Source organism: Leptonotus elevatus, chromosome 14, assembly GCF_054856555.1.
Source record: "Leptonotus elevatus isolate MCC_2025b chromosome 14, RoL_Lele_1.0, whole genome shotgun sequence".
In the NCBI taxonomy this organism is placed as follows: domain Eukaryota; kingdom Metazoa; phylum Chordata; class Actinopteri; order Syngnathiformes; family Syngnathidae; genus Leptonotus; species Leptonotus elevatus.
Window position 1 is genome coordinate 10972811 of NC_141252.1, and position 24711 is coordinate 10997521.

Sequence of the window (24711 nt, forward strand, 5' to 3'; positions counted from 1 at the left end):
TTCGAGGAGGGTTTGAAGTCGGATTTATCCTAGTCGGAGTGTCCCTCAAAGGCAGCGTTCGAGGCAAATGTTAACAACAAAGATGGCTCTGATAAATTGCTATTCGGGTTAACGCAGTCATTCCAATTGTGTCACGTGAACATATGTCTTGTGCCTCAAACGCTAAAGGTTGGAACTCACACAAAATCCGAGTAGGATGATTCCGATTTCCTACTTTCCTTGAATGCATCTTATCCTCGGTGAGAGGACACTCTAATTGAAATGTGTTGGACTTTAGACTGTTGTAATTTGAGTTCTCGGGATTATTTTTGATGTCAAATGTAATAAAACGTTGTTTGACTACTATAACAATATGCCTGGTTTCAGTGGTTTGTATGTTAGTCACAGGCAAAAACAATACCGTCAAAACGAAGCATTGCATTGCGGAAATATCAGAAATGCCCGGATGTTTGGAATTGTCAAAACCTGCAAAATACGATTGCAGTCTTTAAGAGCAGTATTTAAAATATCTACATAATCTAGATATTCATTGATCATTTTTAATTGACTGGGTATATAGCCATAGGCACAGTATATGGTTGCACTACATCATAAATGTGTCTTGAATATTCTGACCCTAATTGCATGTGCAGCACTGCCATGACGTAAACACAAAAACAAAGTAATTAGCATGCCACGCACACACACGCGCGCGCGCACACACACACACACACACACACACACACACACACACACACACACACACACACACACACACACACACACACACACACACACACACACACAGGCCCCCCCTCCCCACACACACGTAAAAAACAAAAAACAAAAAAATATTCTTGTGAACATTATTAAAACACTTAAGAGAGGTTGCAGTGCTATCTACTGGAAAATACCCTGCATCGCACTTTCAGAGCGAATACAAATAATAGATGGACACTTGGTGGTATTAGAGCCAAATTTGTGTTTATTTTTAAACGAGTTTGGACCGGCTACTCAAAGATGAGGTGTAAAAAAATGTGTGTAACATATGTACCGTATTTGGATATTAGAATAGACACCCTAATCTGGAAGGGAAACCAAGGCATCCCCGCCAGCAGGAGGCGATGGAGATACGCGTAAGCTTGCCAACGAGTAAATAAAAAGCTCTGTGAGGCTTCGCTGCACTTGAGTAAGCTCCGCGGTGCTGGAAAGGACAGCTCCCCCACGGCTGCAGGTACAAGACAATTCTCGTCTCATCATCATCATCATCATCATCATCATCACCACCATCATTATCGTGCTTTGTTGTCGTCCACGCAAAAATCACACTTATGTTATGACGTCATTACAATGTTTTTATAATTCATAGGTGAAGTCTATCTCTGTCTTGGCTATCTCTGACTGTGTGGAATGGGTGTGAGTGTTTGTGTGGCAGTACGTGGGAGAGGTGGCGGTTGAGGAGGGCATCGTGTGGGTCATCCCCGTGTTCCACGTCGAGTCTCTGAATCACGGGGCATAGCTGTCATCTTCCACGCGAACGCTATTCGATTGTAGGTTAGCAGAGCACCGTGCAGAGGGCGAGGTATTTTTGGTCCACTCTTGGCCCCTAAGGGTCCAGGGAACCTAATTTGGTCAAATGAGTTTTCTCTTGCAGAAGACTTGACACACTCTCTCTCTCTCTCTCTCTCTCTCTCTCTCTCTCTCTCTCTCTCTCTCTCTCTCTCTCTCTCTCTCTCTCTCTCTCTCTCTCTCTCTCTCTCTCTCTCTCTCTCTCTCTCTCTCTCTGAGAATATTGGTCAAATATAAGTTTTGTAAAATGATAACTAAAGGATTTTGTTGGAAAGTTGTGCGTATAATGAAGTCATCTAGATGAGTACCAATAAATGTTTATTCTGCCCTCATTTGTTCTTTGTTTGTGGTCTCACCATATTGATTCTTTCTGTTTCTCTCTCTCTCTCTCTCATGTTGTATCAGGTTTGTCCATTGTCCGTTCTGAACATTGTCCCGCTGGGACCCACTTTTATAGAAGTTAATAACATTAAAGAAAATGTCATGTTCAAAATCAGCCTTTGGAAGCTGTCTTATTTTCAAACATAAATAAACTTGCTTACATGTTAAACGTCCTTTTCGAAGCACCTTATTAAGAAACTGCAATCCAAATAATCCTGCACTTTGAATATTTAATTTCAACATTAACAAACATGAGTAAAAAAAAACAACTGACAATTTACAACAGAGATCATCTCCCACTTTTCCATGTTGAAAATCTAATGTGTTTCTGATTTACGCTGTTAACATAATGTTATTTTTCAAATAAAAGGCAAATGTTTGAAATTAAAGGTTGTAGTCATTTTAAAATTGAGTTACGCCCCTAATACACAAATCAGAACGAGCCGTATTCTATCACTAATGAGTGACCAATCATGGCTCACTTTTCTGAGTTTGGTCATGTGACGTTCACAAGCTGAGCCGTGATTGGTTATCGCCTGAGCTCTGAGCATTTGTGATGTCATTTTCAGTCAACAGAAAATAGCAAAATGGCCGCCCCCTGAGATGGATAAAAATAGGTGGATTTTGTCGCTTTATTCATATTCCACAAAGGCAATATTAGTCAGAATATTTGGGGTGACTTTAAGAACAATTAAGTTAACCAAAAATGGAAGGTTTTTGAGAAGTTGCATTCACACCTCTTTTTTTAACTTGTTTGGAATGTGGGAGAAACATGCTAACTCTTGATCACTGCTGGTGATAATTAGTATGGTTACTTGTCGCGTGTCTCCCACACAGGCATGTTCACCCGGATGCTCAAACTGAGGCTCCTCAATGCCGTGGCCCCTGCATACTTTTTCACGGCGACAGTGGCCACCTTCATCCTGCACTTTGGCTTCTTCATGCCAACAATCTTCCCCAGCCCCGGAACGTCACCAGGAGGGTCCACAACTCTCCACACCGCCATCTTCCTTTTCCTGATGTTCAACGCCCTCGGGAATTACACGATGACTATCCTGTATCCCGCAGCGAGCGCCAACGAGACGGCGGTCCCGGTGTGTTCGCCGCACTGCTCGGACAAAGTGGACGCGCACTACCTACTGAATGGTCGCCACTTTTGCAAACTGTGCAAGAAAGTTATACTCAAACGGGATCACCATTGCTTCTTCACGGGGAATTGTATCGGCAACAAAAACATGCGCTACTTTATCATGTTTTGCATCTACACCTCGTGCACTTGCTTGTACTCATTGGTTCTTGGTGTGGCCTTCCTCACAGTGGAGTATTCCATCTCTTTTGAGAACCCGCTGACCTTCCTGACCCTTCTGCCCGTCTCCACTGGTTATTTCTTCACAGGTGAGTTTTCTATGTTTATTAACTCATTCACTGCCATTGACGGCTATATACGTAAAAAAATTAATTTGAACTATTTCTATTAGTTTCACATTCCCCCCCCCCACTTATGTTAGTTAACAAGAGTATGATTAACTTAGAAAAAAAAATTGTACATTTAAAACAGATATAAAATGTGTGCTTAATCGTGAGTTAACTAGTAAAGTCATATGAATAATTATAATCAAAAATCGCCTGATGCCCCTAATTAAAAAAGAAGAAAAGATTATTAAAAATTAGGGGATCAGGCAATTATTATTTTTTTATTGTAATTAATCAATCGCATGAGTTCAATAGTTAACTCATGATTAATCACAAATTTTATATCTGTTCTAAATGTACAACAAAAAAAATCTAGGTTTTCATACTCTTGAAAAAAATGTGAAAAGTGAAACTAATAGAAATAATTCAAATTAATTTTTGACGTCTACAGCCGTCAATGGCAGTGAATGAGTTACATCTAATCAAATCAACTCCATGATAATATATGATGTAATCCCTAACCTTCAATGCAGGAACAATCTCCGGCCTGCAGCTGTTCCTGGTGCTGATGCTGTATGTGTGGCTGGGCATCGGGCTGGTGTGCGCAGGCTTCTGTTGCCAGCAGGTGCTGCTGGTGGCCCGGGGCCAGACCTGGTGTCAGATGCAGAGGGGGCAGCCCGTGGAGAACCGCAGCCCCTGGAAAAGCAACCTCATGGATGTGTTTGGCACCAACTGGGCGCTGGGCCTCATTGTGCCTGTGCACACAGCCCAGATGTGCTCTGAGGAGGCACTCAAGCGAGACTGAGCATTCATCTTATTATTTATTTATCAGCAGCTTCCAATAGGTCACACAAACCACACTTTGTATAAATGCTCTGTAGGGTGAATCGTATGCATACAAAACACAACGGGACTTTTGCGAAATCTCTGCCTCTAAAATTGCACAAAAGTAGAATTTGAAAGGTTTTATGGTGTCACAGTTTGACCCTGAAACAGAAGGTTTACTATTTCCTGTGGGAAAAATACTTTTGTTGCTGAACAAATTGACAAGTGTCCCAGAATCGATTGTGCTGTTCTCATTTTAAAACCAAAAACGATTTAATGTAGAAGTAATAAAAATACATTAACAATTGAATACTACAACTAAGATAAATTAAAACTATTTACCATTTGAAGGTAAGGTAGAGGGACCGCGTAATGTTTGTAGTTCTGAATTGCTTTATGTTTCAGTAATTGAGCTCCATTTAGAGAAAAATAAGGCCTTACCGCCATCTTGTGGAATTAATAGACAATTATAACCCTTTTTTTTTTTGCGTACTCATAGACTACTATTCGTTGCAGGGCTCCTATTCCTACAAATAGCAAAAACCTACGCTCAACATGGCTGGTTGGGGAAAATAGGATGTTAGTATACAAAGTAAAAAATATGCCATGCTACAGCTACATGCTATTTATGTAAACAACTATTTAGCGTACTTAATCAGTGTTTAATTAATACTCTTACGCATAGCAACAAAAATCAAAACAGATTTGCTGACGTCTCGTGTGATGGTTTCTCAGTCAATTCCAAGTTTTGTTCGACTTTTAAGGCACATTTTGGTTGGATTCCATTGCATTTGCTTCGTCATGACTTCAATTTATCTTTCGGCACATTCCTTCAAGGAGAGGAGCCATATACAGTGAGCATAATAGGAGTGTACATTTCTCTTTTACGAAACGTTTATTTAAAAAATATTTAGGTCATAAACATTTGTTGCTTTGCTTTTTTATTTTTTATTTTATATATATATTATTAAGCTCACAACTAGAATGCGACTTGAATGCTCCTCCACACAGAGAGTAATGACCATTCAGGAAATGTATTTTTTACAATTCTTACATTCGGTGTTAAGGGCTAGCAGGCAATAGTGACCCTCAAGCATAAACATAATGTCTGCTCTTTAGAATGTGACAGCCCGGGAGGTGATGGGTAACACAGTGTAGTTATCAGGGTATTACTCACAATGTGCCATAACATCATGTCCTATTACGTGCTTTGTACACAATGGCCCCACAGATGAAGCAATTGCTGTATACTGCTAATGCTAATAATGGGGTCATGCATAGGACTTTCCACTGTTATAATGCAGCTACTGTTTGGAGTTTTTAGCATTGTAACAGATGTTTTAGATTTCATTACATATTTTAATTCTTATAAAGATATTTTATCTATTGTTGCTATACACGTCAATCCCAAGTGCTATAATATTGTCTTCATTTAAAAGCACTCAGGTGATACAGTACAAGGTAATAGCTTCAATTTCAATTATTTACTGTGGATAGTTTCTTTTTTTAAGTGCGGAATAAAGGACAGAGAAATAAAAGATTTTTCAAATGAATTTTTATGACAATTCATCAAGGTAGGTGACTTTTGCACAAGAGGCACGCTTCACAAAAAGGTACATTTCGTTTGCTAAAAACAGGGCAGATTTATTTACGTCACCGTCTTATTACTGTTGACTGTACAAGTGTTGCCAAAATAAAACTAAAATACTGTACAGTATTACAACCTGCCATTAAACTCATCCATGTACCTCATGGCTTCCCGTTATCAGATTGTTTACTGTTTGGGGAGCTATGGCAGGATGAACACAAATTCAAGCTCTAACACAAGCACACGCATATTCAAAAGGCACAGTTAACCATTCATTTTTACATAAAAAATAAATAAAAAATCAAGCATATAAGCGATATTCTGGGAACTAAAGTGCAAGATCTGATATGTCGTTACTTTTCAGCTATAATATGAACAATGATCTTGTTACATAAAAAACAAGAGTAAAAAAACAGCATGAACAAATATGGCAGTAACAGAAACAAAGTAAACACAATTTGAAGGGTTCACAACTTCACTGAACACAATTGAACCTTGTTCTAATTATTAAGGAATTTATACCATATTTCTATGGTAACTGTCAATGTTTTGCAATTTCTTTCTTTCTTTTTTTTTTACAAGAATAAAATCTAACAATAAATAATATTTAAAAAGGTAAGAAACTGATATATTTTTTTACAAGTTGGATTTTTTTTTTTTTTTTTTTTTGCAAACTGCCAGTATTCTGTCTACACATGAAAAATGACAAGGGGGTGCAAATTGTGTCAAACTATTAAACCTTAAAAAAATATATTAAGAAATGAAACTCACATGCATTACTAGACAATGCAACTTAACAAGTACAGAAGGAGGTTGCAGGGATGTGTGTCATTCTATGCAAATTGAAATTTGTACTGTTTGTCCTAAAAGGCCAATGCCACGCTACTGTACCACAGATTTCTTTCCAAATTATTTAATTGTAGGAGAACGCCACCCACCCCCCCCCCCATCCCCCAGATCCATGACAATGCTACCCATTTACGTTTTGTACTTTACATGACAATTAACACCAAATGTTACTGAAATCATGACCTTAAAATAAATTCAAATGAATAATGTAACCTCTATTTCCATTTCAGTGTACTTCTCATGGGAAAAAGGTATTTACAAACCGAAAACAATTGCAGGTTGATCAACATCAAGGAACAAATGATGTTCCAGAGGTTGACTGTATTTTATTCTATGACCACATTTTTCTATTGCAACATGAGTAGCTCAAATTTCACTTTACATAGTAGCCAATGCTGATGACGTGGCACATTCACAGTAATGATGGGAAAATGAAGCTTCATGAACCCCTTGCGATATTTTTTTTCCCTCCTCTAGATGGTGCTCTTCGGTTAAAGATATATACTAGTTACATTTCCACTGCATCTTTAAACCAAGGCCACCATTGAGGAGTACAAAAATATTGCATTCTCTCCAACAAGTACTGTAACACAATATTGGTAATTTTACTATGCACCAAAATACGGCCAAGTGTTACGCATTGTAGTTTAGCGAGCTCTATCGGCCATGTAAATAGCGCAAAAATAGTCAAGTGAACAATAAGTGGAGTTGATGGGACTCAAACCCGGGGCATCTGGTTGGAAGACGAATGTCTACCCTACCCGGGTTTGAGTCCCAGTAACTACACTTATGGTTCACTTTACCATTTGTTCGCTATTTACAAGACCGATAGGGGTTGCTAAACTACAATACATTTCAAAACAACCTATGAGGTCGTATTCATTGGAGGACTGTCTCTTCCAATTCACCCTAACTCAACCATAAAACGCAAAAAAACTTGCCAGGGAAAAAAAGTCCCTCTTCAACTTTGAGTGTCTTCCCTTTGGTATGAAATCCGACTAAACTATTTTTTAGAAGAGACTCCTTCAGCGTGCGCATTGCAGCATGCTTGTATACGAGTCACTTTAGTGACAGTAGATGCTGTAGCCCTAACATTACGTTTGGGTACAAAAGGAGCACAGAAGCAGTTAATGCAAGTTGACGATCAAGTTAGTGGTGACGATGGGTTTTTGAATTAGGAGGCTGGTGACATGCTGGCTCCTCACATTATGAACTGCTGGTGAAGTCACCAACATAGCGCTAAGTAGGTCTCTCCCAGTGCCATGCCGTGCGCCATTACTTGTTGAAGTCCTGCAGAGAGAGCTGGAGTTTAGTCCACAGCTGAGGGTCTCCGCTTGCCAGGGCTTCCAGCAGGAGCGCCGTATGCTCCCGGAGAAGCTGCAGCTGACTTTGGGTGCGCTTGTTGTCCTTGATGAGCTGCTTGGTGCGCATGGTGATGCCCAGCAGGCCGCAGTTGCTGAGGATGTTGTAGGTATTGCTGAAACGCTTCACCTTATTGCTCTCTGCTAAGAGGCTGTCCGGGTAAATGTCAGGACACAGCGGGTTGTCATCCAGCTCAGTCAGAGACTGGTACGTGCAGGGGGAAACAGAGCTGGTCGCTGTCACTGAGGAAAGACACTTCTCATTAAGAAGCTTGGCGCTCTCAGCTGGCACAGAAGAGCGGTTGTGCGATACGTCAAATTTGGGCAAACTTGCTTTGCTGGGAGCGTGTGGGTCACACTCGGGGGTGGGGGTGGGGGTGCCGTGCTGCCTGTTGCCTCGTCGATGCCTTCGGTGTCGCTGGTCATATGCTGAAGATGAATTTCCTCTCAATCTGGAGGATCCTGACCTCTTTGAGGGTGTATCTACTGGGTTTGGAGCGATTCTGGGATACGACTTGACGGTGGATGTGTAGCTTTTTGACTGGGGGATATTTTCAAGGGTTGTTTTGGGCGACATCATTGGTTGAAGCAGAACCATTTGGGATTGAGGCATGGCATCAAGAGATGAAGGGAAGCCCCACTGTTGCTCAGCTGGAGTCACCTGCGATGGCTAAAACAAATAAATAAATAGGAAAGAGTGATTACCAACTAAATAAGTGGAAGAAAAGATCACACAGGTGCACGCCATAAGTCTATCACTAATCTATGCCAAATCTCAATTACAGAAAATACTTGTTTGAAAAGCACTTCCAGGCCATAAATATGAAACAATCAAATGAGAACCAAACCTAAAAAAACATTTTGTGTGGGGTCTGTAATAAATAATCTCACACTAACAGAAGAAAAACTGAGACCAGCGATGTTGTTTGGTCTGGAGACAGTGCCACTGAGGAAAAGACGGGAGGCAGAGCTGGAGGTGGCAGAGATGAAGATGCTGAGGTTTCTCTTTAGGAGTGACCAGGATGGATAGAATCAGGAATGAGTACATCAGAGGGACAGCACATGTTAGAGGCTTTGGAGATAAAGTAAGAGAGGCCAGACTGAGATTTGGAGGTTTGAACCAGAGGAGAAATAGTGAGTATATTGGCAGAAGGATGCCGAGTTTCCAAATGCCAGGCAGGAGGTCTCGAGAAAGACCAAAGAGGAGGTTTATGGATAAAGAGGACATGAAGGTAGTTGGTGTGAGAGCAGAGGATGGAGAGGCCAGAGGCAACTGATTTGCTGTGGCGACCCCTGAAGGGAAAAGCCGAAAGAAGAAGTAAAGATTGTAAGACATGTTTTGAAGTTTCACATGTTTAACTGAACCACAAACACATGGCACAATTGTGTGAAAAAAGAAAGAAAAGAAAAGCAAATTGGCGTACAGAAGGGACATCGACAACAATAAAAGAGTGGATATTTTAAAAGGCTTTTGGCAACGATCAATGACCCCATTTCAATGATTGCACCTGTGCATGTTAGGGAAAAAGACTATGTGTTTTTGTTGTCTGGCCACAGGAACATAATATGAAATTTTGGCAAAAGCCAGTTGAAGTATTTATTTTGTTTGGCAAATTTCTGATTGGCTGTTGATTTATATTTTGACATATGAATATGCAGTTGAAAATAGCTTGGTCATACATAATACGACATGACTCCTTCTTGTGATTAGTTCCAAATTCAACACTTAGATCATTGAGAAGCTCCAAAAGTGCTTTGCTAAATAGACAATATGACGCAATATTTTTTTTTCATGTACACCCCACTACCAGCTGTTTTGTCTGCGCTACGCTAGCACCACCTTGTATGGTGGTTTACACCTGCCTTTCAGACCCTCCTTTCAGATTCAATTGAATGTATTTGTACATATCCAGAAAACACAAAATGAAAATGAATTTTGCATGTTTGACAGACAATAATGTTTGTGTCCTGTTAGTAGTATCAGTGGTATCAAATTGGCCTGCGGAGTATTTATCTTCCCTAGTTCAAAGCACCAAGTTAAAAGAAAGTTTGGTTCAAATCCGTTATGAGTGCCATTGATCGATCGATGCTTGTGTCCATGCTGTATTTACCTGATTCAGGACAAAATTATTCATAATGAGCATCGGGGAAAGTCCAGCATACGAGCCTCCCATCACAGCCAGCTGCACTCCAGCCGCGTCTTGGCCGACTGCGGACCTCTTCCTGCCTGCATCCTCAGAGTCGGTCGCATCAACTGCACTCAGGTACTCTGAGCTGGCATCTGGAGGGGATGATACAAGTCAGCTCATCACATTTGACCAGTCTAATGTTACCACTTCCTGAGGGAGAACGTTAATACGGTATAATGGAAACAGTTGGCAGATGTAGATTAGCATCTTGAGAGTCCCTGGAAAAGAAACCATCAAGCTAATAGGGTTTCAACAAGTCCAGGTGTTTCCCTTTGGTGTTATTTAAGACCTGGCCTGGCTGACCTCGTACAAGACACACAATGTGACCTAGATTTTGCTCTCTGATTGCAAATGACCCTTTATGAGAAAAAAAAAAAACTCCACAAGCGACAAAATCATAAAATTTATGGTACAGTACCGCTCTATTAATTAAATAAAAAAAACACGATTGTCAAAAGATTATTGACCAATTAGGACTTCTCAATATGCATTTCATTTTCATTTTTCCATGGATGATTGTGCGTTTTCAACTCTTTAACAAAAGGGTACCATAAATGTGCTTGTGTTATGTGCACAAAGAAAATAGCACTCTACCTACGCTGACACAAACAGCATACTCAGTTATGTTCTGAGGCTGTTTTTCTAAATCTGGCACAGTGTTTTGAATAGATACAACATATTGGTTATCTGAACAGAGGATACAACAAAACACTAACCTGAGAAGCCTGAATCTCGTTCCAAGTCCTGCTTAGATGCGTCATGGTGTGTTACCCTGGTGATGGATGATGCCCTGTGTCGGAGGGGTTGACTGGAGCTGCTCATGTTTGTCTCGACTCAACCTGAAGAGAATATACAAGTAGATGAGCATAAAATGTTTTTGTTGTGACTTTTAGCTTGTCACATCAGTTGTCATCAAATAAGTTATTTACATATTTGTTTAGTACATTTAAAACAGTAATTGATCAGCAAAACGAAACCTTAGATCTTGGAATAAGTTAGTTAAATAAGTTCAATAAGAACACGAATGAGTTTTCAGACTTATTGATGACACAGACTTAATAGGCCACTCAAATGATTATGAACCTTATCTGCTCCCAGTTACGAGTGACGTCAATGACGCAACGATCAGCAAATGCACATTCAACATATACAGTAACAAACAGAGCTGATAACAACACACTTCATAATCGTTGCTAACAGTCACTAAAAATAAACTTGACAGTCACGTGTGTTACGTTTTAAATGGACGACATTTACAAATTGGGGGCGTGCCAGCGTTGTTGCGACGTTTCCTCACGTTAGCTAGCAAACAAAAGAGAAAAAGGAAAAAGAGCCACTGCTATCGCTTGCTTTAAACACAAGCCTATTGGCAATATTTACAATTATCCACTTTACCGTTGGACGCGTGAGCTTTCTAAAAACAGTTTACAGCGTACGTAAGCTAATATTAGCATATAGTTGGCTTGGCAACCATATCGATATCGTTTATCTATATATGTGATAATAAAAACGGAACCCTTACCAATTAGATTCAGGATTCAAAGCAGATAGCAGTCAAATAGTCACGCATGCAAAGTTGTTTTTATTGAAGTCTTGTTATCCAGCCTTTTCCTGTTTTCTTATGGCAGAATTGACGTCATACTGAGTTTCTCCTCTTCTTCTTCTTTGGCCTACATAGCGGCACGCATTAAAATAAGTAGTCCTGCCGCCCTCTGTTGGAACATAACTGCACAACAACAACAACAACAACAATAATAATAATAATTTATAGGATCCAAAAGAACATATATGGTAACTCAGTCACTGCCTTTGACAAGTATACTTATCAATTACATTATGTTCACCGGGGCCAGGCGGGGGAGAATCTGATTATGCTCCACTGTAACTGTCAAACTTGGAAACAACTTTACTGATGTACAACCACATGAAATTATACGAAGTGTCCAGTAAATGTACAAGGAAATGCTGTTATATGGCCAAAACTATGCAATTCTATTTATAACTGCACTGCTTATAGTAACCCCACTCCTACCCCCCAAAAAACAAAAACAACAATTTGATAAATCATATTTATTTATGCAAAATAGTCTTTTGTCATATAGGTCAGAACTAATAGTGAAATGTATTGTGTTCATTCATGTGACGCAAATGTAGAACTGGTCCATCTCACTCACCAGCACTGAAATATATTTGTTCGTATGGACACTAGATGGAGACATTTCTCTTAGAACGCAGTTATGAGTCAAAGCAGGTTTGATCTTTTTAGTCAATTTTTATTCTGGTGTTTCTGTCAATAAATATAGATATTAAACACGAGTAACAAATTTTAAATATCATAGAAATGCAACAATTACCATACCTGATACAGTGATAACAAGTGTAATCAGTCTGTTTGTTCCTACATTGCACTTGGCTCCCAGGTGTGTGTCCATTGTGTCAACTGTGTAACAGCAGGCTTTCTAGCAATGAAAGCACATTTTCTGTTGAACCTTGTCATCACAAACACTGTGCTGATCACCAGATGGCCATGTCTTCACAACAATCCAGCTGTTTGGAGTCTCCTGCTGTACACTCAGCATTGAAAGAAGAGTGAAAAGAGACTCTTGATGCCATCAGTGGGCTGGAAATAATTAGCGAGCCACACTGCAGCAGGGCTTTGGCTGGCTGCTGCAAGTTACCTTCGAGGGATCTGGCACCTGAACGACACAAGACTGAGTCTTTAGGCACAAAACCATCAGAATTGTTTCTACTGTGTTGGGCCTTCACCTGTCACAGTCTTTTGGTTTTTGCTTCTCCTTTCTCTTCCGTCCTTTTCCTCTTTGCCTTTTCCTACAGGAAGCAAAAACAAATATTGTATGCAAACTCCCTAAAGTATAACACGTTTGTTTTTGTTTTAATAGTACGATGATATTACCTTTCAACTTTCCCAACAGGTTTTTTGACTCTGAAGAACAAAATTCCACATATTAGTATAATAGTGTTTTAACACATTTATTGTTAAACAAACACTAGCTACACCTGTACAATAAGATACAATTCAATGCTGGATTTTTGGTTAGCATGTCTTCCTAGGTTCAAATTTTGTCCATTCCTCCCACATTCCAAAAACATGCACGTTAGATTCATTGAAGACTCAAAATTGTCCATATGTGTGAATACGAGCGTGAATGTTTATTTGTCTATATGTACCCTGCAATTGGCTAGCAACCAGTCCAGGGTCTAGACCAGGGGTGTCCAACTAATTCAGGGGCCACTTTCACACTAATTTGATCTGAAGTGGGCTGGATCAGTAAGACCATGACCTAATAAGCTATAAATAACAACAGGTCAAAAATATTTCCTTTTTTTGCTTGCAAATTACACATGCTTTCTGAAATTATTCCCATTTATTTTTACTTTATTGCAGAATAATCTGAAATCTGATTTTTGCATCAAATCCTGAGTAAGAGCCAAATTTCAGAATGTCATTTAAGTTTGTGTTCTGTCCCTGATGGGCCTGTTCTGGCCCCTGGGTCGTATGTTTAACACCCCTGGTGTAGCCTCTCACCTGAAGTCAGCTGGAATAGGCTCCAGTTCACCTTTGACCTTATTGAGGACAAGCGTGAAAAGAAATGGATGGTTTGCACTGTCAGAGATATTTAACAATGTTTATTATGTGCGGTTCTTTACTTGTTTTAATGTCAATATTCTGTTTTATGATCTGTTATGCTTTTATTTTTCTGTAAGATGACTTGAAAGGCGCCTCCAAATAATACATATGACTATAATAGCAGTGATAGTTTCATTATTGTTCTTGTTACCACATTTCATTGTGAGAAATGAGAAATCAAATACTATAATAGAAACTACTCTCAGTATGATGCATTGCAGTTCCACGTAAACTACAAGAACAATAATAAGATTATTGTGCAATATGTCTGACACTGCCATTCAAAACAGTGCATTAGTACTATAAAGGCAGATTTTTGATACAGCTCTGACAGGATCACATTGGCTTGTAAATGTACCTAATGAGGTGGCCAGTGACAGTATATATATATATATATATATATATATATATATATATATATATATACACAAACAAACAAGTTATATGATATTGTTGTCTTTTTTTTCTTACCTACATTCACATGTCTGATGCTCCACAAAGGTCATCTCAACATATTCCTCGCCAAGTTCTGCTGGCTTTATTTTCAGCAGCTAAAGAAGAAACAAAAAGGTGGAAATAAGGAAGAAAAGAAGATGGCTAACATTCCTCGTCGAGCAGTACCTACCTGCATTGTGACATTAGCGGTGAGGGTGGGGTAGCACTCGAGCTTCTCGTCTCCACAGCAGCCGGCACACCTCACCAGAGGCACACAGGCGGGACTGTATATGTGCTCCACCTCTGACGGGTACTCCTGCACCACCTCCACCAGCTTCTCAATGGTTCGACACAGGCTCCGAGCCCACACGTCTTGGAACAGCAACACCGTGGGTGCTGCTTGTACAATTACAAACAATGCTAGCGTTAGGACAATTCTGTGAATATGAAAACGTTTAAATTGAAACTATCCTTTGGAATAAACAAATTAAAGCTAATTAGCCATCACGGTGTCATAATGATGTTGCCAGAAGGGGTATGTGCAAGAAGAAAAAACAATCAGTTGAAATTGTTACTGTTAAAAATCTTTTTTGTATTACATTGATTATAGATGGTGAAACATCAAGTATCCAGATATTTACATAACGTACAGTAAGCGGTCCCAAGGGTTAAAAGTGTGTAAAAGTGTCCCAGTTGCAGAGTCACAGGGAGAGGAACAGGGTCGACTATAGTTGAGCAAACAGGGAGCGAAAATAAACATGGGAAATATGGCCATGAACGTAGCCCCGCTGGAGCCGTGCTGCCCCGCAGGCACCTCTGGGACTGCCTTGACCTCCGAGGTTACAGAACCGAGCTTGACACCACAACAGCTGTTTATAAAGGCAGACATGGGGGGGGAGGTGGGGGGGGCAAGGCTGGGGAAGCACCGAGAGATGAGGGGGGCATGAACTTTACAGCGCGTTCCTAATGATCAAGCAAATGCTGTTTTTCTTCAGTTTCCGAATAAAAATGTAATTGACAGTGAATATGTTTTTTTTTTCATTTATCAACAATGTTATTAAGTTTTGTAATAATGGAAATTTCATTAGCAGAACCACGCCGGACTCTTTACCTAACTCTTATTAGTTGACATTTTAAATCCATGGATCATTTCCGCCTGCTTCAAATTTGAGGATCCAATAATTGGCTTTCTAAGTTGCTGTTGGAAGTTATATTGCCATTCACACTCATATAGTAAATCATGGATGTCAAACATACGGTCCACGGGCCAGAACCTGGCGTCAGAGGGTTCAATCTGGCCCGTGAAGACAGTACACAAACTTCAGTTCTTCACAAAAATTAACTGTTGTTACACATTTTGTCCACTGGAGGTCTCACTGACAACCATATAAATGACATTCTGAAATTTGCAAATAGTGTGCGCTGATTTTTGTTAAGAAATTTCTGATTACTCTGCAATAAAATAACAAATAAATGGGAATATTTTCAGAATGTACGTGTAATTATTTGCACCCGGGAAAAAAAAGGGAAATCTTTTTCACATGTTGCCAGTTACAGCTTATTAGGCCACAGATTGGCCCAATAATGTCTGCGCAGTCAGCACATGAAATTTTAAACATTGCTCATTGGTTTGTTCTACTGTATAATCACTATTAAATTAGCTAAATTCTGATAACATTGCGAAACAAAACAAAAATCAGTCATAAGTTACAACCAGTGTACATTTAAAACAAGCCAAAAATACTCACCATTAGTTGTGCTGTTTATGCTCAATGTGGGTTGACTCTGAGGAGGAGAATGAATATTGATATAAAATATATTTTAAAAGACTCATACACTTAAAAATTCATATGGAAAAAAACATGACAACTTCCTCCTCTGTGCAGAATTTTTTTTAATACTCCATGATTAGATTCCACAGTGGATCGAACAGTCCGGGAATTTTTTTTCCCCCTTTTACTTCCTATTCACAGTCCATTCCATTTATGTTCCCAGCATCACATGATAAACAATTTTCCTTTTTCATTTGCTTGTGAAAACACAGATCCCCTGCCTGACGCCATCTGGAGAAGAGAAATCCCCTCTGGATAAACTCGACTCTCATGCGGTGCTTCTGGACTGGCTAACCTGCTTTCGCTATCTCTTATTGCTGTTACTGGAAGGGCACACTAACATAATTGCTATTGAGCATGTTACATAACAGCGACCAGACAAACAATGAATTTCCCTGATGCTGCTGCTTTTGGACACCATCTGTCCAAAATGCATCCTCTTCCTGTTATGAAGCAAAATTAGCCCGAGGATAGCATCTGTCAGTACAGCGCATTTTCCTCAATGCCATTAAAGAGGAATGTCCTGCTGCCACAACGCCGTCCTTCACGCGACAGGGCCTCCTGTTAAACCGCAGCCAGCGTCTTGCACTTGTGTCACTTAGATGAGATGCAGGCAGGCCCGTTTAATCGACAACTCATCTGTGGCAGTCATCATGTTAGAGGTGTACGAGAGTTTCCAGGCAACCACTTAGTCTCAAGCGTCCCCGTGTTGAAGGAGCTGCTCAAGTATCTCTCCTTGCACATGCAGCTAAAATGTTCTGCCATCAGTTCGGCTGACTGAGAGCTTCGCAGTCACAGTTCAGCTTCGGTTATTGTTAAATGTCACATCCAATCTGCAGTGCCAGGCTGATAACATAAATCCTTTTCCAGGGTTAATTAACATATGCTCGCTCTTATCTGACGGTTTTCATGAGATTTGGGTGAGACCGTTCCACAACACAGGGGCTTTCTGGCTCCAGTCCACAGCGCCTGTTCTGAATGTGGTGAGGATTTCCCGACCTTGGTCATGGGTTAAGGCTTGACATGACGAGGAAGTATCTTTGGCACCTCCTGCGGCTGAGAGCAGAGGAGCTGCCCGCGAAAAGTTGGCAGGAGGAGTCACGTAGATGTTTCTGTATTTCGTTAACTGTGAGTGGGAGAAGTTCATGAGTAAAAAAAATAAAATACTTGCTGATTTTCTTGACTTCTTGCGTCATCCCATAATGAGCCTCCTCAAGGAGTGTTTTAGGGAGGTCCCAATGCTCATATCATTTTTGACTTTCTGACCTTAAAATTAATGGTCTGTCTTTAAAGGTTAAACTTGAGAAGTCATTTTGTATCACTGCTTTCATGATGTAAAACATCTGGGTGGTAAACAGTTTTTCAGTTGCAAAACTGGGGCAGAATTTTGAATCAAATTCAAATTGACATCACAATAGGAGTAGAATGCAATTTTCAGAAGGCAAAGGATCAAGTTTGGAAAGAAAAACTGCCTGATTTCAGTTGGTCGGTAGACTTTATTTTTATGGACATTTGTTAAATATAGTTTTTTATTTATTAGAAAGTGTCTAAATATGTTCAGTGCTTAAAAAGTGCAGTCCATATGTTTCTCATTGTGTCATGAAAAATGAAAAGCAAACCACTGATTTGTTTGCATTATTGTTGTAATATGACATACGACTTACTGACTTATGTCTATGGACATATGCCACACTTGATTGGTAGAATTCAGTAAAGTTGTCAACGTAAAAACTAAAAAGATTGCAAGTCAAAATGTTACGTAAATTAACCCTAAATGAAGTAGGCGATCTGTCTTTTATATTTTGGTTTATTTGCCTTTAGTTTAGAGCAAGACTAACTAACCTATGGCAAAAACATTTATGTATAATAAATCTGAAATTGTTGTAATAAAGATTAATTTATTGTTCTTGTTGAAATAGGGCCTTGAAAAAATTAAATATAAAATAAATACTAAACAGCAATTGCAAGAGAAGCTTATTATCATTATTAGTATATTCATTTAATGACCTTCTGACTGGAAAGAGCATCACACTCCTGCAGCTCATTCTGAATGCTCGAGCTCAGGTTCGAATGAAAACATATTACTCCAATCCTAAAGGCTTTACAATGGCTCCCAGTCAGCTGTAAAACAGACTTTAAATTTTGGCTTCTCGTGTATACATCAGCCAGTCCAGAGTTCAAAGCAAACATGGGGAAGCAGCTTTTAGCTGTTACGCTGCATACAAATGGATTACGTTGCCAACCGAAGTGAAGCCAGCCACAAGTATGAACATCTTCAAGTCCAGGTTAAAACCTATGCCTTTGATTATGGCCTTTTAAGCCATTTTAAAATCAACAAAATGGATGAAAAATAATAACCGACCACTAAAAACCACATTGAGCAAATGGACTCAAGCTGAGGCAGTACTGCGCAACGGATATGCTATAAAAAAGGAGAGTTCACTGGATAATAAATTAAGTTGAGACTCCAAAATTACAACTATAATAATCACAACTGGGATCTCTCGGAATACATCTGACTCCATCTCCCATATGTGCTTCTCAGACTTTGTCAACTCCAATGTAGCAGATGGATTGATTCTCAGAGAATGTCAATCACAAATAACAAGAACAGACATGCTCATCAAGTTACACCTCAAATAGACAAAGAAAGCTTTCAGTTAAGGGGTTACAACATTTCTATGTTTTAGATCTGAAATATAGCCAGCTTGCATCACTGGTCCATCACAGTAACATCAGTATAACCCTGGACACCAACCCTGGCCAAGCACAGGGGCTCCACTCCCACATAGCTGACTTATGCAACAACTTTCTTCTCCATTTTCTAGGTGGTGGCCAATAATCAGGATAGATTTGTTATTTTTTTTATTTATTTTTTTTACAAACAACAGCCCCGTATAAATGTAATATATGTAATTCCTAATCGTCTGGATTTTGACAAAGAAAATAAAAATGAGTGCCATCCTGCAGAGGGCCGACAATGCCTAGAATGATGATGATGTATCAGGAAGTTCATTTATCAGCTTGGAAGAAATATACCAGGTAAAGTGCTTGAAGGCGTGTCTACCAGTTGGACAGGTCAACACATGTTTACGACTTGCAAATACAACAAATTCATGAAACCAAACTGTGTTTGCTTGGTTTCATACTGCTCAGTGTCTTAACTCATCAGACCACACAGGAGCAAAGGCACTAAAGCAGAACAAGTGAATACAAACAGAGCGGCAGTTAGATGAGTGAGAAACAGAGCTCAGCGCCCCTCCTCACTCATCCATCCTTCATTTTGCGAGAAGCAGATGCCGCATGATTGACACCGTGACCATAACATTAATTCTAAAGGCTCTCACGGGGGGGGGGGGGGGTGTAGGGGGCTGCGGGCCGTCGACTGTATCCATTCGCCACAAACTGGAAAAGGACAGTGGTTTTGGTTTCTGTTGTGTATACACAAGTTGGGGGCACCCACGGTGTCAACAGCACCATTGCAGGTCTGACAGTAACCAGCTGGATCTCTCGGGTGGTCGTGTCATGCTTTGTGCTTACTCTGTGGAGAAGCTAACTTGAGCAGAGCGTATGCTAAATGTGCGACAAGTGGTCCAGGTTAACAGAAGCTTTTAAATGTACATTTTGTCAGCATTAGACACATAAGTTGAAAACTGTACAAAGACTGGGTGACTGCACAGTTTTTAAAGAGCAAGTCAACTTTAACTCATTCAATCCCAGCCATTTTCACTGAAGCAACCCCCTTCGCTCCCAGCTGTTTTACTGGATTTTGACTGATTTTGCAAGGCCCACAAAGTATTCTGTTCTATTTCTATAAAAACATGGCACCTGCCAAAAGAAAGATAAGTCTCTTCTTTCATCAGGGAAAAAAAGTACAATTCTATCTGTTTTGCAGCAATTAGCATTAGCATTATTCACAAATCTGTTTAATACAGTGGGGAAAAGAGCTTTTTTGCAACAGGGCCCTGGTTGATCTCTTATACTCTGCTGCCACTTGCTGGCCGTTTTTGTAATCACTTCCATTGCTTTACGCATTCTCTTCAGTTCAGAGGCTGCATCAAAGCCTTCTGTATGCTCTGGCATAAAAAAAACACATAAAAAACATGCGTCTTTGGGAGCATAGTAATATTTAAAATAGAACGTATGCATTTTTGGGAGCAAATGAGTTACGATTTCTATCTTGACAATAATATGTTCTATGTGACCTCACTAGTCTAAACATGACATTCTGATTAATACTACATTTGTGAAATATGAGTTATGCAGCACAATCCAGCCGTTTTTATCTAGCTCAGGGGGCGGCCATTTTGCCACATGCTGTCGACTGAAGATGAAATCACAGTTGCTCAAGGTTAAGACAATGACCAATCACAGCTCACCTGTTTTCTAAAGCTGAGCTGTGATTGGTTGTTACCCGAGACCTGAGCAATGGTGATGTCATTTTCACTTGACAGCAAGTGGCAAAATGGCCTCCTTCTTATATTTATAAAAACTGCTGGATTTTGCTGCTTAACTCATATTCCACTAACGCGATATCAACCAGAATACATAGAACATATTATTGTCAAGAATTGGGTTGACTTCTCCTTTAAACAAGACAAAAAATGAACCTAATTGCTATAGATGCCACATAATGCACGCCATAAGGCTCCTCACTTAAGAAATATCTTTACATTACATATTCTTTAGCTCAGTTAGGCTTGAGGACAATACTTTACATGCAATTTTTTGCCCGCTGCCCACAACCCACCCAAAATGGGTCCTACAAGTTGACAATCTGTGCACTACAGCTCATTTTGCACTACTTTAAAAATACAAATATGGTACTGAAGACACAAGACATGCATGTATGCACACATTGGACAACCCACTAATTGTATATGCCAACACAAAAAATTCAACATAACATATGTTGAAATAAATGTTAATTTTCATTGGTGCTTTAACAACAATCATTTTTCCTCAATTACTTTAAAATCAATCAGTGGGAAAATAGCAAAATGGGCGTAAGTGACAGAAAGAGAGTGAAAGTCCAAATAAATGGTCCAAATTCCCTCAGCATGAATCCATTAATTCACGTACAGATGTTGGACATACCAAAGCGCACCACGCTGTCCAATTGAAACGCGTACGCACGTGCACACGCACACACACGACAGGTCTTGAGATAAGGCTGAGCGGTGGTAATTGTGGTCTCCATTACAGTAAACGCTGCTCTCCCTGTGTAAACCACAGTAAATTACATCCAGATGGCAGATTAAAGTCTGCTGAGTAGACGGCTGCCCCGAGCGCCACCGCTCCATCTTCTCCGCCGAAGGAAGTAGAAATCCATATTTCCTGATTGCGACAGTCCCCAGGGCCGGGACATTACAACTGGAGTGAAATACCACAACATTGCCACTCCTTTCAGCTTGTAGGTCACTGTGCAGAAATTTCAGCCGGGGAAAAAAATCAAGACACTCGCAGACGTTTATGCAGATGTTTAGAAAGCGGCTGCTGCCAAAGAACTGTACTACAACTTGTGCTAATGTGATGTCATACACTTGACCAAGTATAAACAAGACGGAGGAAAAACACACCATCGATACAAACACAGACACACGATTGCAATACTGACGCTCCAACTCAAGTGTTGATTTGGGGAAAGTAAGCACCTGTGCTTATAGGGACCGTCTTATCTCAATTATTTCGATTCAAACTCAAATATGTACATGTACAATTATAAATATATCAGATGCGGATTTAGATTTAATATGGTTAAATATTAAATGCAACGCAGCACTCTCTTACTGTCTAGTGTGCTTTTTAAATTCACAAACAACAGAAACCATTCAAGAGTCATAAAATGATCGAACAATTACGGAAGATGTTTGCTTGGCCTCTTGTTGCTAGGCAGAGTTCACAATGAAATATCTGACATGCCAGTCAGGCCTTGCAATTAGACCAAACTGATCAGCTAGATTGGGATCGGACGAAATTTAGGATTTTATGCAAAATTGGTGATCGGCTGTAATTTGCCCAATCGATCAATGACATTATTGATGGGCTCCACAAAATAAGGTGATGGTTGTCAGCACTTTTTTGAAGATTTTTTTCTCTCCGTGCATTTCAATAGGCATCAATTATACATTTTACTATTCGTGGTCCGGGCCAGTTCCTATCCCGCCGTGAAAGGCAAATCTTAAAGTTTTAAAATCATTTTCTGATCGAATCTGTGATTGGTTATCATTTCTTTTGGACTCGTATTCAGCTGATCGGTGATTGGATGAAAAAATCCTCATCGTCTAAAGCCTACTTGCAATTGAATCTGCAGTTCTGTATTACATATAAATCAAGAAAGCACAGCACCATCTTCTGCATCTATTGGACGCTGCCACCATCCAGAAATGCTGAGTCACCATAGCGGGCTCAAAGTGGACTACACCCTGAACTAGAAAGGACCCAAAGTGCCTGAAGTTAAAAAAGCAAATGAACCACATGACTATAAAAATATTGTAGCGTGACCTTAGAACATTAAAGCTAAACCACTGAGAAATCTTGATTAATCCTTTGTCTTTTGATCTGGGACACAATTAAAAAAAAAAAATTGCCGGCCAAGGCAATATCTGAACATGTCAAACTTGTTGCTATGATTTTATGCATAAATGGTTAATATTCAAGGCAAACACATTGTTTCTCAATGACTGATGGCACACACAGTAATTACACTGTGCATGTTGATAATGAGTGTCATAAAGATATCAAAGGATCCCAACGGCAAATCTCTAGTGACGCTATCTCACCCTCCTTTTATATCCTGACACTCTCAAACAGATGTTCTCTTTTCCTATCGACAAAAACAGCCCAAGGATATTGTAGCAGTCAGGTTCATATGCGACTGATTAAAAAGAAGAGCTTTGAACGAAGACATAACAAGCACTCTCTCAGTGTGATCCTAGTAAGATGTTGAACCACTTTATATTTGCTGTCAATCATCGTAGTGGGCGGGCCATTTCATCCGTTACATTCTGAAAGCCCTGGATTTTGTCACTTGTGTTTTGACTATAAGCAGGCCATCCGATTATCAGGATTAGTGGTGATGTGCCGATTCTACTCCCACATCTTCCCCAGGCCAATAACAGCTGCACTGTTTCTCGAGAGGTGACTTTGAGAAACTGTCGTTCAATCTACTATAAGTCTCTCTCGACGGAACCTGTTGAAAAGCTACTCACTTTCAGGCCGAGCCAGCTCTGACACATTGAGACGACCCCGCACTGCACTTCCCTCAATTGCTAATTCTCTTACAAAAGTCAAAATGTGCTTACAAGAAAATCATGACTTAAGCCCAACTGTCATTTCATTATTTTGAAAGACACGAAATAGGCTAAGTGAGAAGGAAACTGGATTTCAATTGATTTTCTCTACATATGTATGATATGCTAGTGATGTGACACTATAGCAGCAAGGGTACAGCTGCAGGTGCAACTAATGAAAAACATTCATGTCAGTTTGGAAATGCTTAACCCTACAGTAGTGAAAACTTTGAACACATCCTCATTTATTGACAGACAAATCATTATTCGGTGGCACTCTGATCTTCTAGCCAAACCATTTAAATTGTAACGACATCAATTAAAAAAAACATTAATTTGATAAATACAAAGAAACAATTACAAGTTGATTAATCTTAACATTTTGAAAGTCAAAATATTATTAATAAATCATATCATACAGTAATAATTTTATGAGGTTTCAATAAAATACAAGTAAAATTACAAGCCTTAAGAATACCTCTCACTCGAAGAAATAAAAATAAATGTTATAAAAGGCAATTTTAATTCGTTTGCATTTTTTTAAGTCTTGCAAAATTCAAAAGTGGGTCACTTTCTGCTCCACATCAGCTTCACAAGTGACACTCGTGAGCAACGCACTTTAAAGCTGCAAAGTAATTTTCTTTCCTCACGCCAACTTCAGAACAAGTGACAGCATCGACATTTTTTTTGTACAAATGTAACCACTTTCCACATGTAACGAAGTAGAACGTGTTGGTTTTACCTGTGCAGGTGCGAACAGAAGATAAAGAGCCGCCGCAGCCTCGACCACTAAGCACAGTTTCATGTTCGGGTCCCAACGATGATGGATCCACGTCAAAAGCAGGAAAAGTCGATCCAAAACAAACACACCCCAAAAAGTTGTGGGAGGCGGAAGGGACGTTGAACGGGAAAAGTTCTGACTCATCCAAGTAAAATGCGGCGCCGTTATTACGCGCAAATTGAATAATGGTCGTAAAAACGGAGGTGCAGTGGTTAAAGAGTAGATCTGCACAGTGATTAGTTTGGACAAATCATAGTCAGTGACATTAGTATGCTAATTAATAAAACGTCCGGAGAACAGTCAAAACGCCTTGAAGTCGCAGTTGTGCCACATAAAAACACACATGGCTCTAATTGGCCCTCACTACCTTTTTCACCAACTGACCACGTATATCTCCTCCCCTTTCTTGACCACCTCCTCCTCCTCCTCCTCCTCCTCCTCCTCCTCCTCCTCCTCCTCCTCCTCCTCTTCCTCTTCCTCCTCTTCCTCGTCTTCTTTTTGGGTCTTTCACAGCCCCTCTAAGCAGCCACATGATGAGCTATGGTAACATATCCCAAGTGCAGATGAG

At 39.9% G+C, this 24711-nt stretch overlaps 3 protein-coding genes across 8 annotated transcripts; 1 reads left to right on the forward strand and 2 right to left on the reverse strand.

Annotated features, from left to right (window-relative positions):
* The first annotated feature begins 1143 nt into the window (after window positions 1-1143).
* Window positions 1144-5919, forward strand: zdhhc22 (zDHHC palmitoyltransferase 22). 3 transcript variants are annotated; one of them, XM_086095113.1, is made up of 3 exons: window positions 1144-1213; window positions 2767-3324; window positions 3876-5919. In XM_086095113.1, the coding sequence occupies exons 2-3, from the start codon at window positions 2769-2771 to the stop codon at window positions 4145-4147; spliced, it is 828 nt and encodes a 275-aa protein (XP_085951239.1). In that variant the 5' UTR covers window positions 1144-1213; window positions 2767-2768; the 3' UTR covers window positions 4148-5919. The 3 variants fall into 3 exon arrangements, with proteins under 3 accessions (XP_085951239.1, XP_085951237.1, XP_085951238.1); XM_086095111.1 differs by having other exon boundaries at window positions 1156-1533; XM_086095112.1 differs by having other exon boundaries at window positions 1156-1529.
* cipca (CLOCK-interacting pacemaker a) lies at window positions 5706-12047 on the reverse strand. Its single transcript, XM_086095110.1, has 4 exons — window positions 11677-12047; window positions 10871-10993; window positions 10077-10246; window positions 5706-8635 (listed from the first exon to the last, which is right to left on the reverse strand). The coding sequence occupies exons 2-4, from the start codon at window positions 10974-10976 to the stop codon at window positions 7880-7882; spliced, it is 1032 nt and encodes a 343-aa protein (XP_085951236.1). The 5' UTR covers window positions 10977-10993; window positions 11677-12047; the 3' UTR covers window positions 5706-7879.
* An 89-nt stretch (window positions 12048-12136) lies between these two features.
* pgfb (placental growth factor b) lies at window positions 12137-24496 on the reverse strand. 4 transcript variants are annotated; one of them, XR_015097111.1, is made up of 7 exons: window positions 24105-24496; window positions 15987-16023; window positions 14429-14637; window positions 14279-14354; window positions 13069-13098; window positions 12921-12983; window positions 12137-12850 (listed from the first exon to the last, which is right to left on the reverse strand). XR_015097111.1 is itself a non-coding variant. In XM_086095116.1 (7 exons), the coding sequence occupies exons 1-7, from the start codon at window positions 24285-24287 to the stop codon at window positions 12829-12831; spliced, it is 621 nt and encodes a 206-aa protein (XP_085951242.1). In that variant the 5' UTR covers window positions 24288-24496; the 3' UTR covers window positions 12137-12828. The 4 variants fall into 4 exon arrangements, 3 of the variants coding, with proteins under 3 accessions (XP_085951242.1, XP_085951241.1, XP_085951243.1); XM_086095116.1 differs by having other exon boundaries at window positions 14275-14354; window positions 14429-14634; XM_086095115.1 differs by having other exon boundaries at window positions 14275-14354.
* Between the last annotated feature and the right edge of the window lie 215 nt (window positions 24497-24711).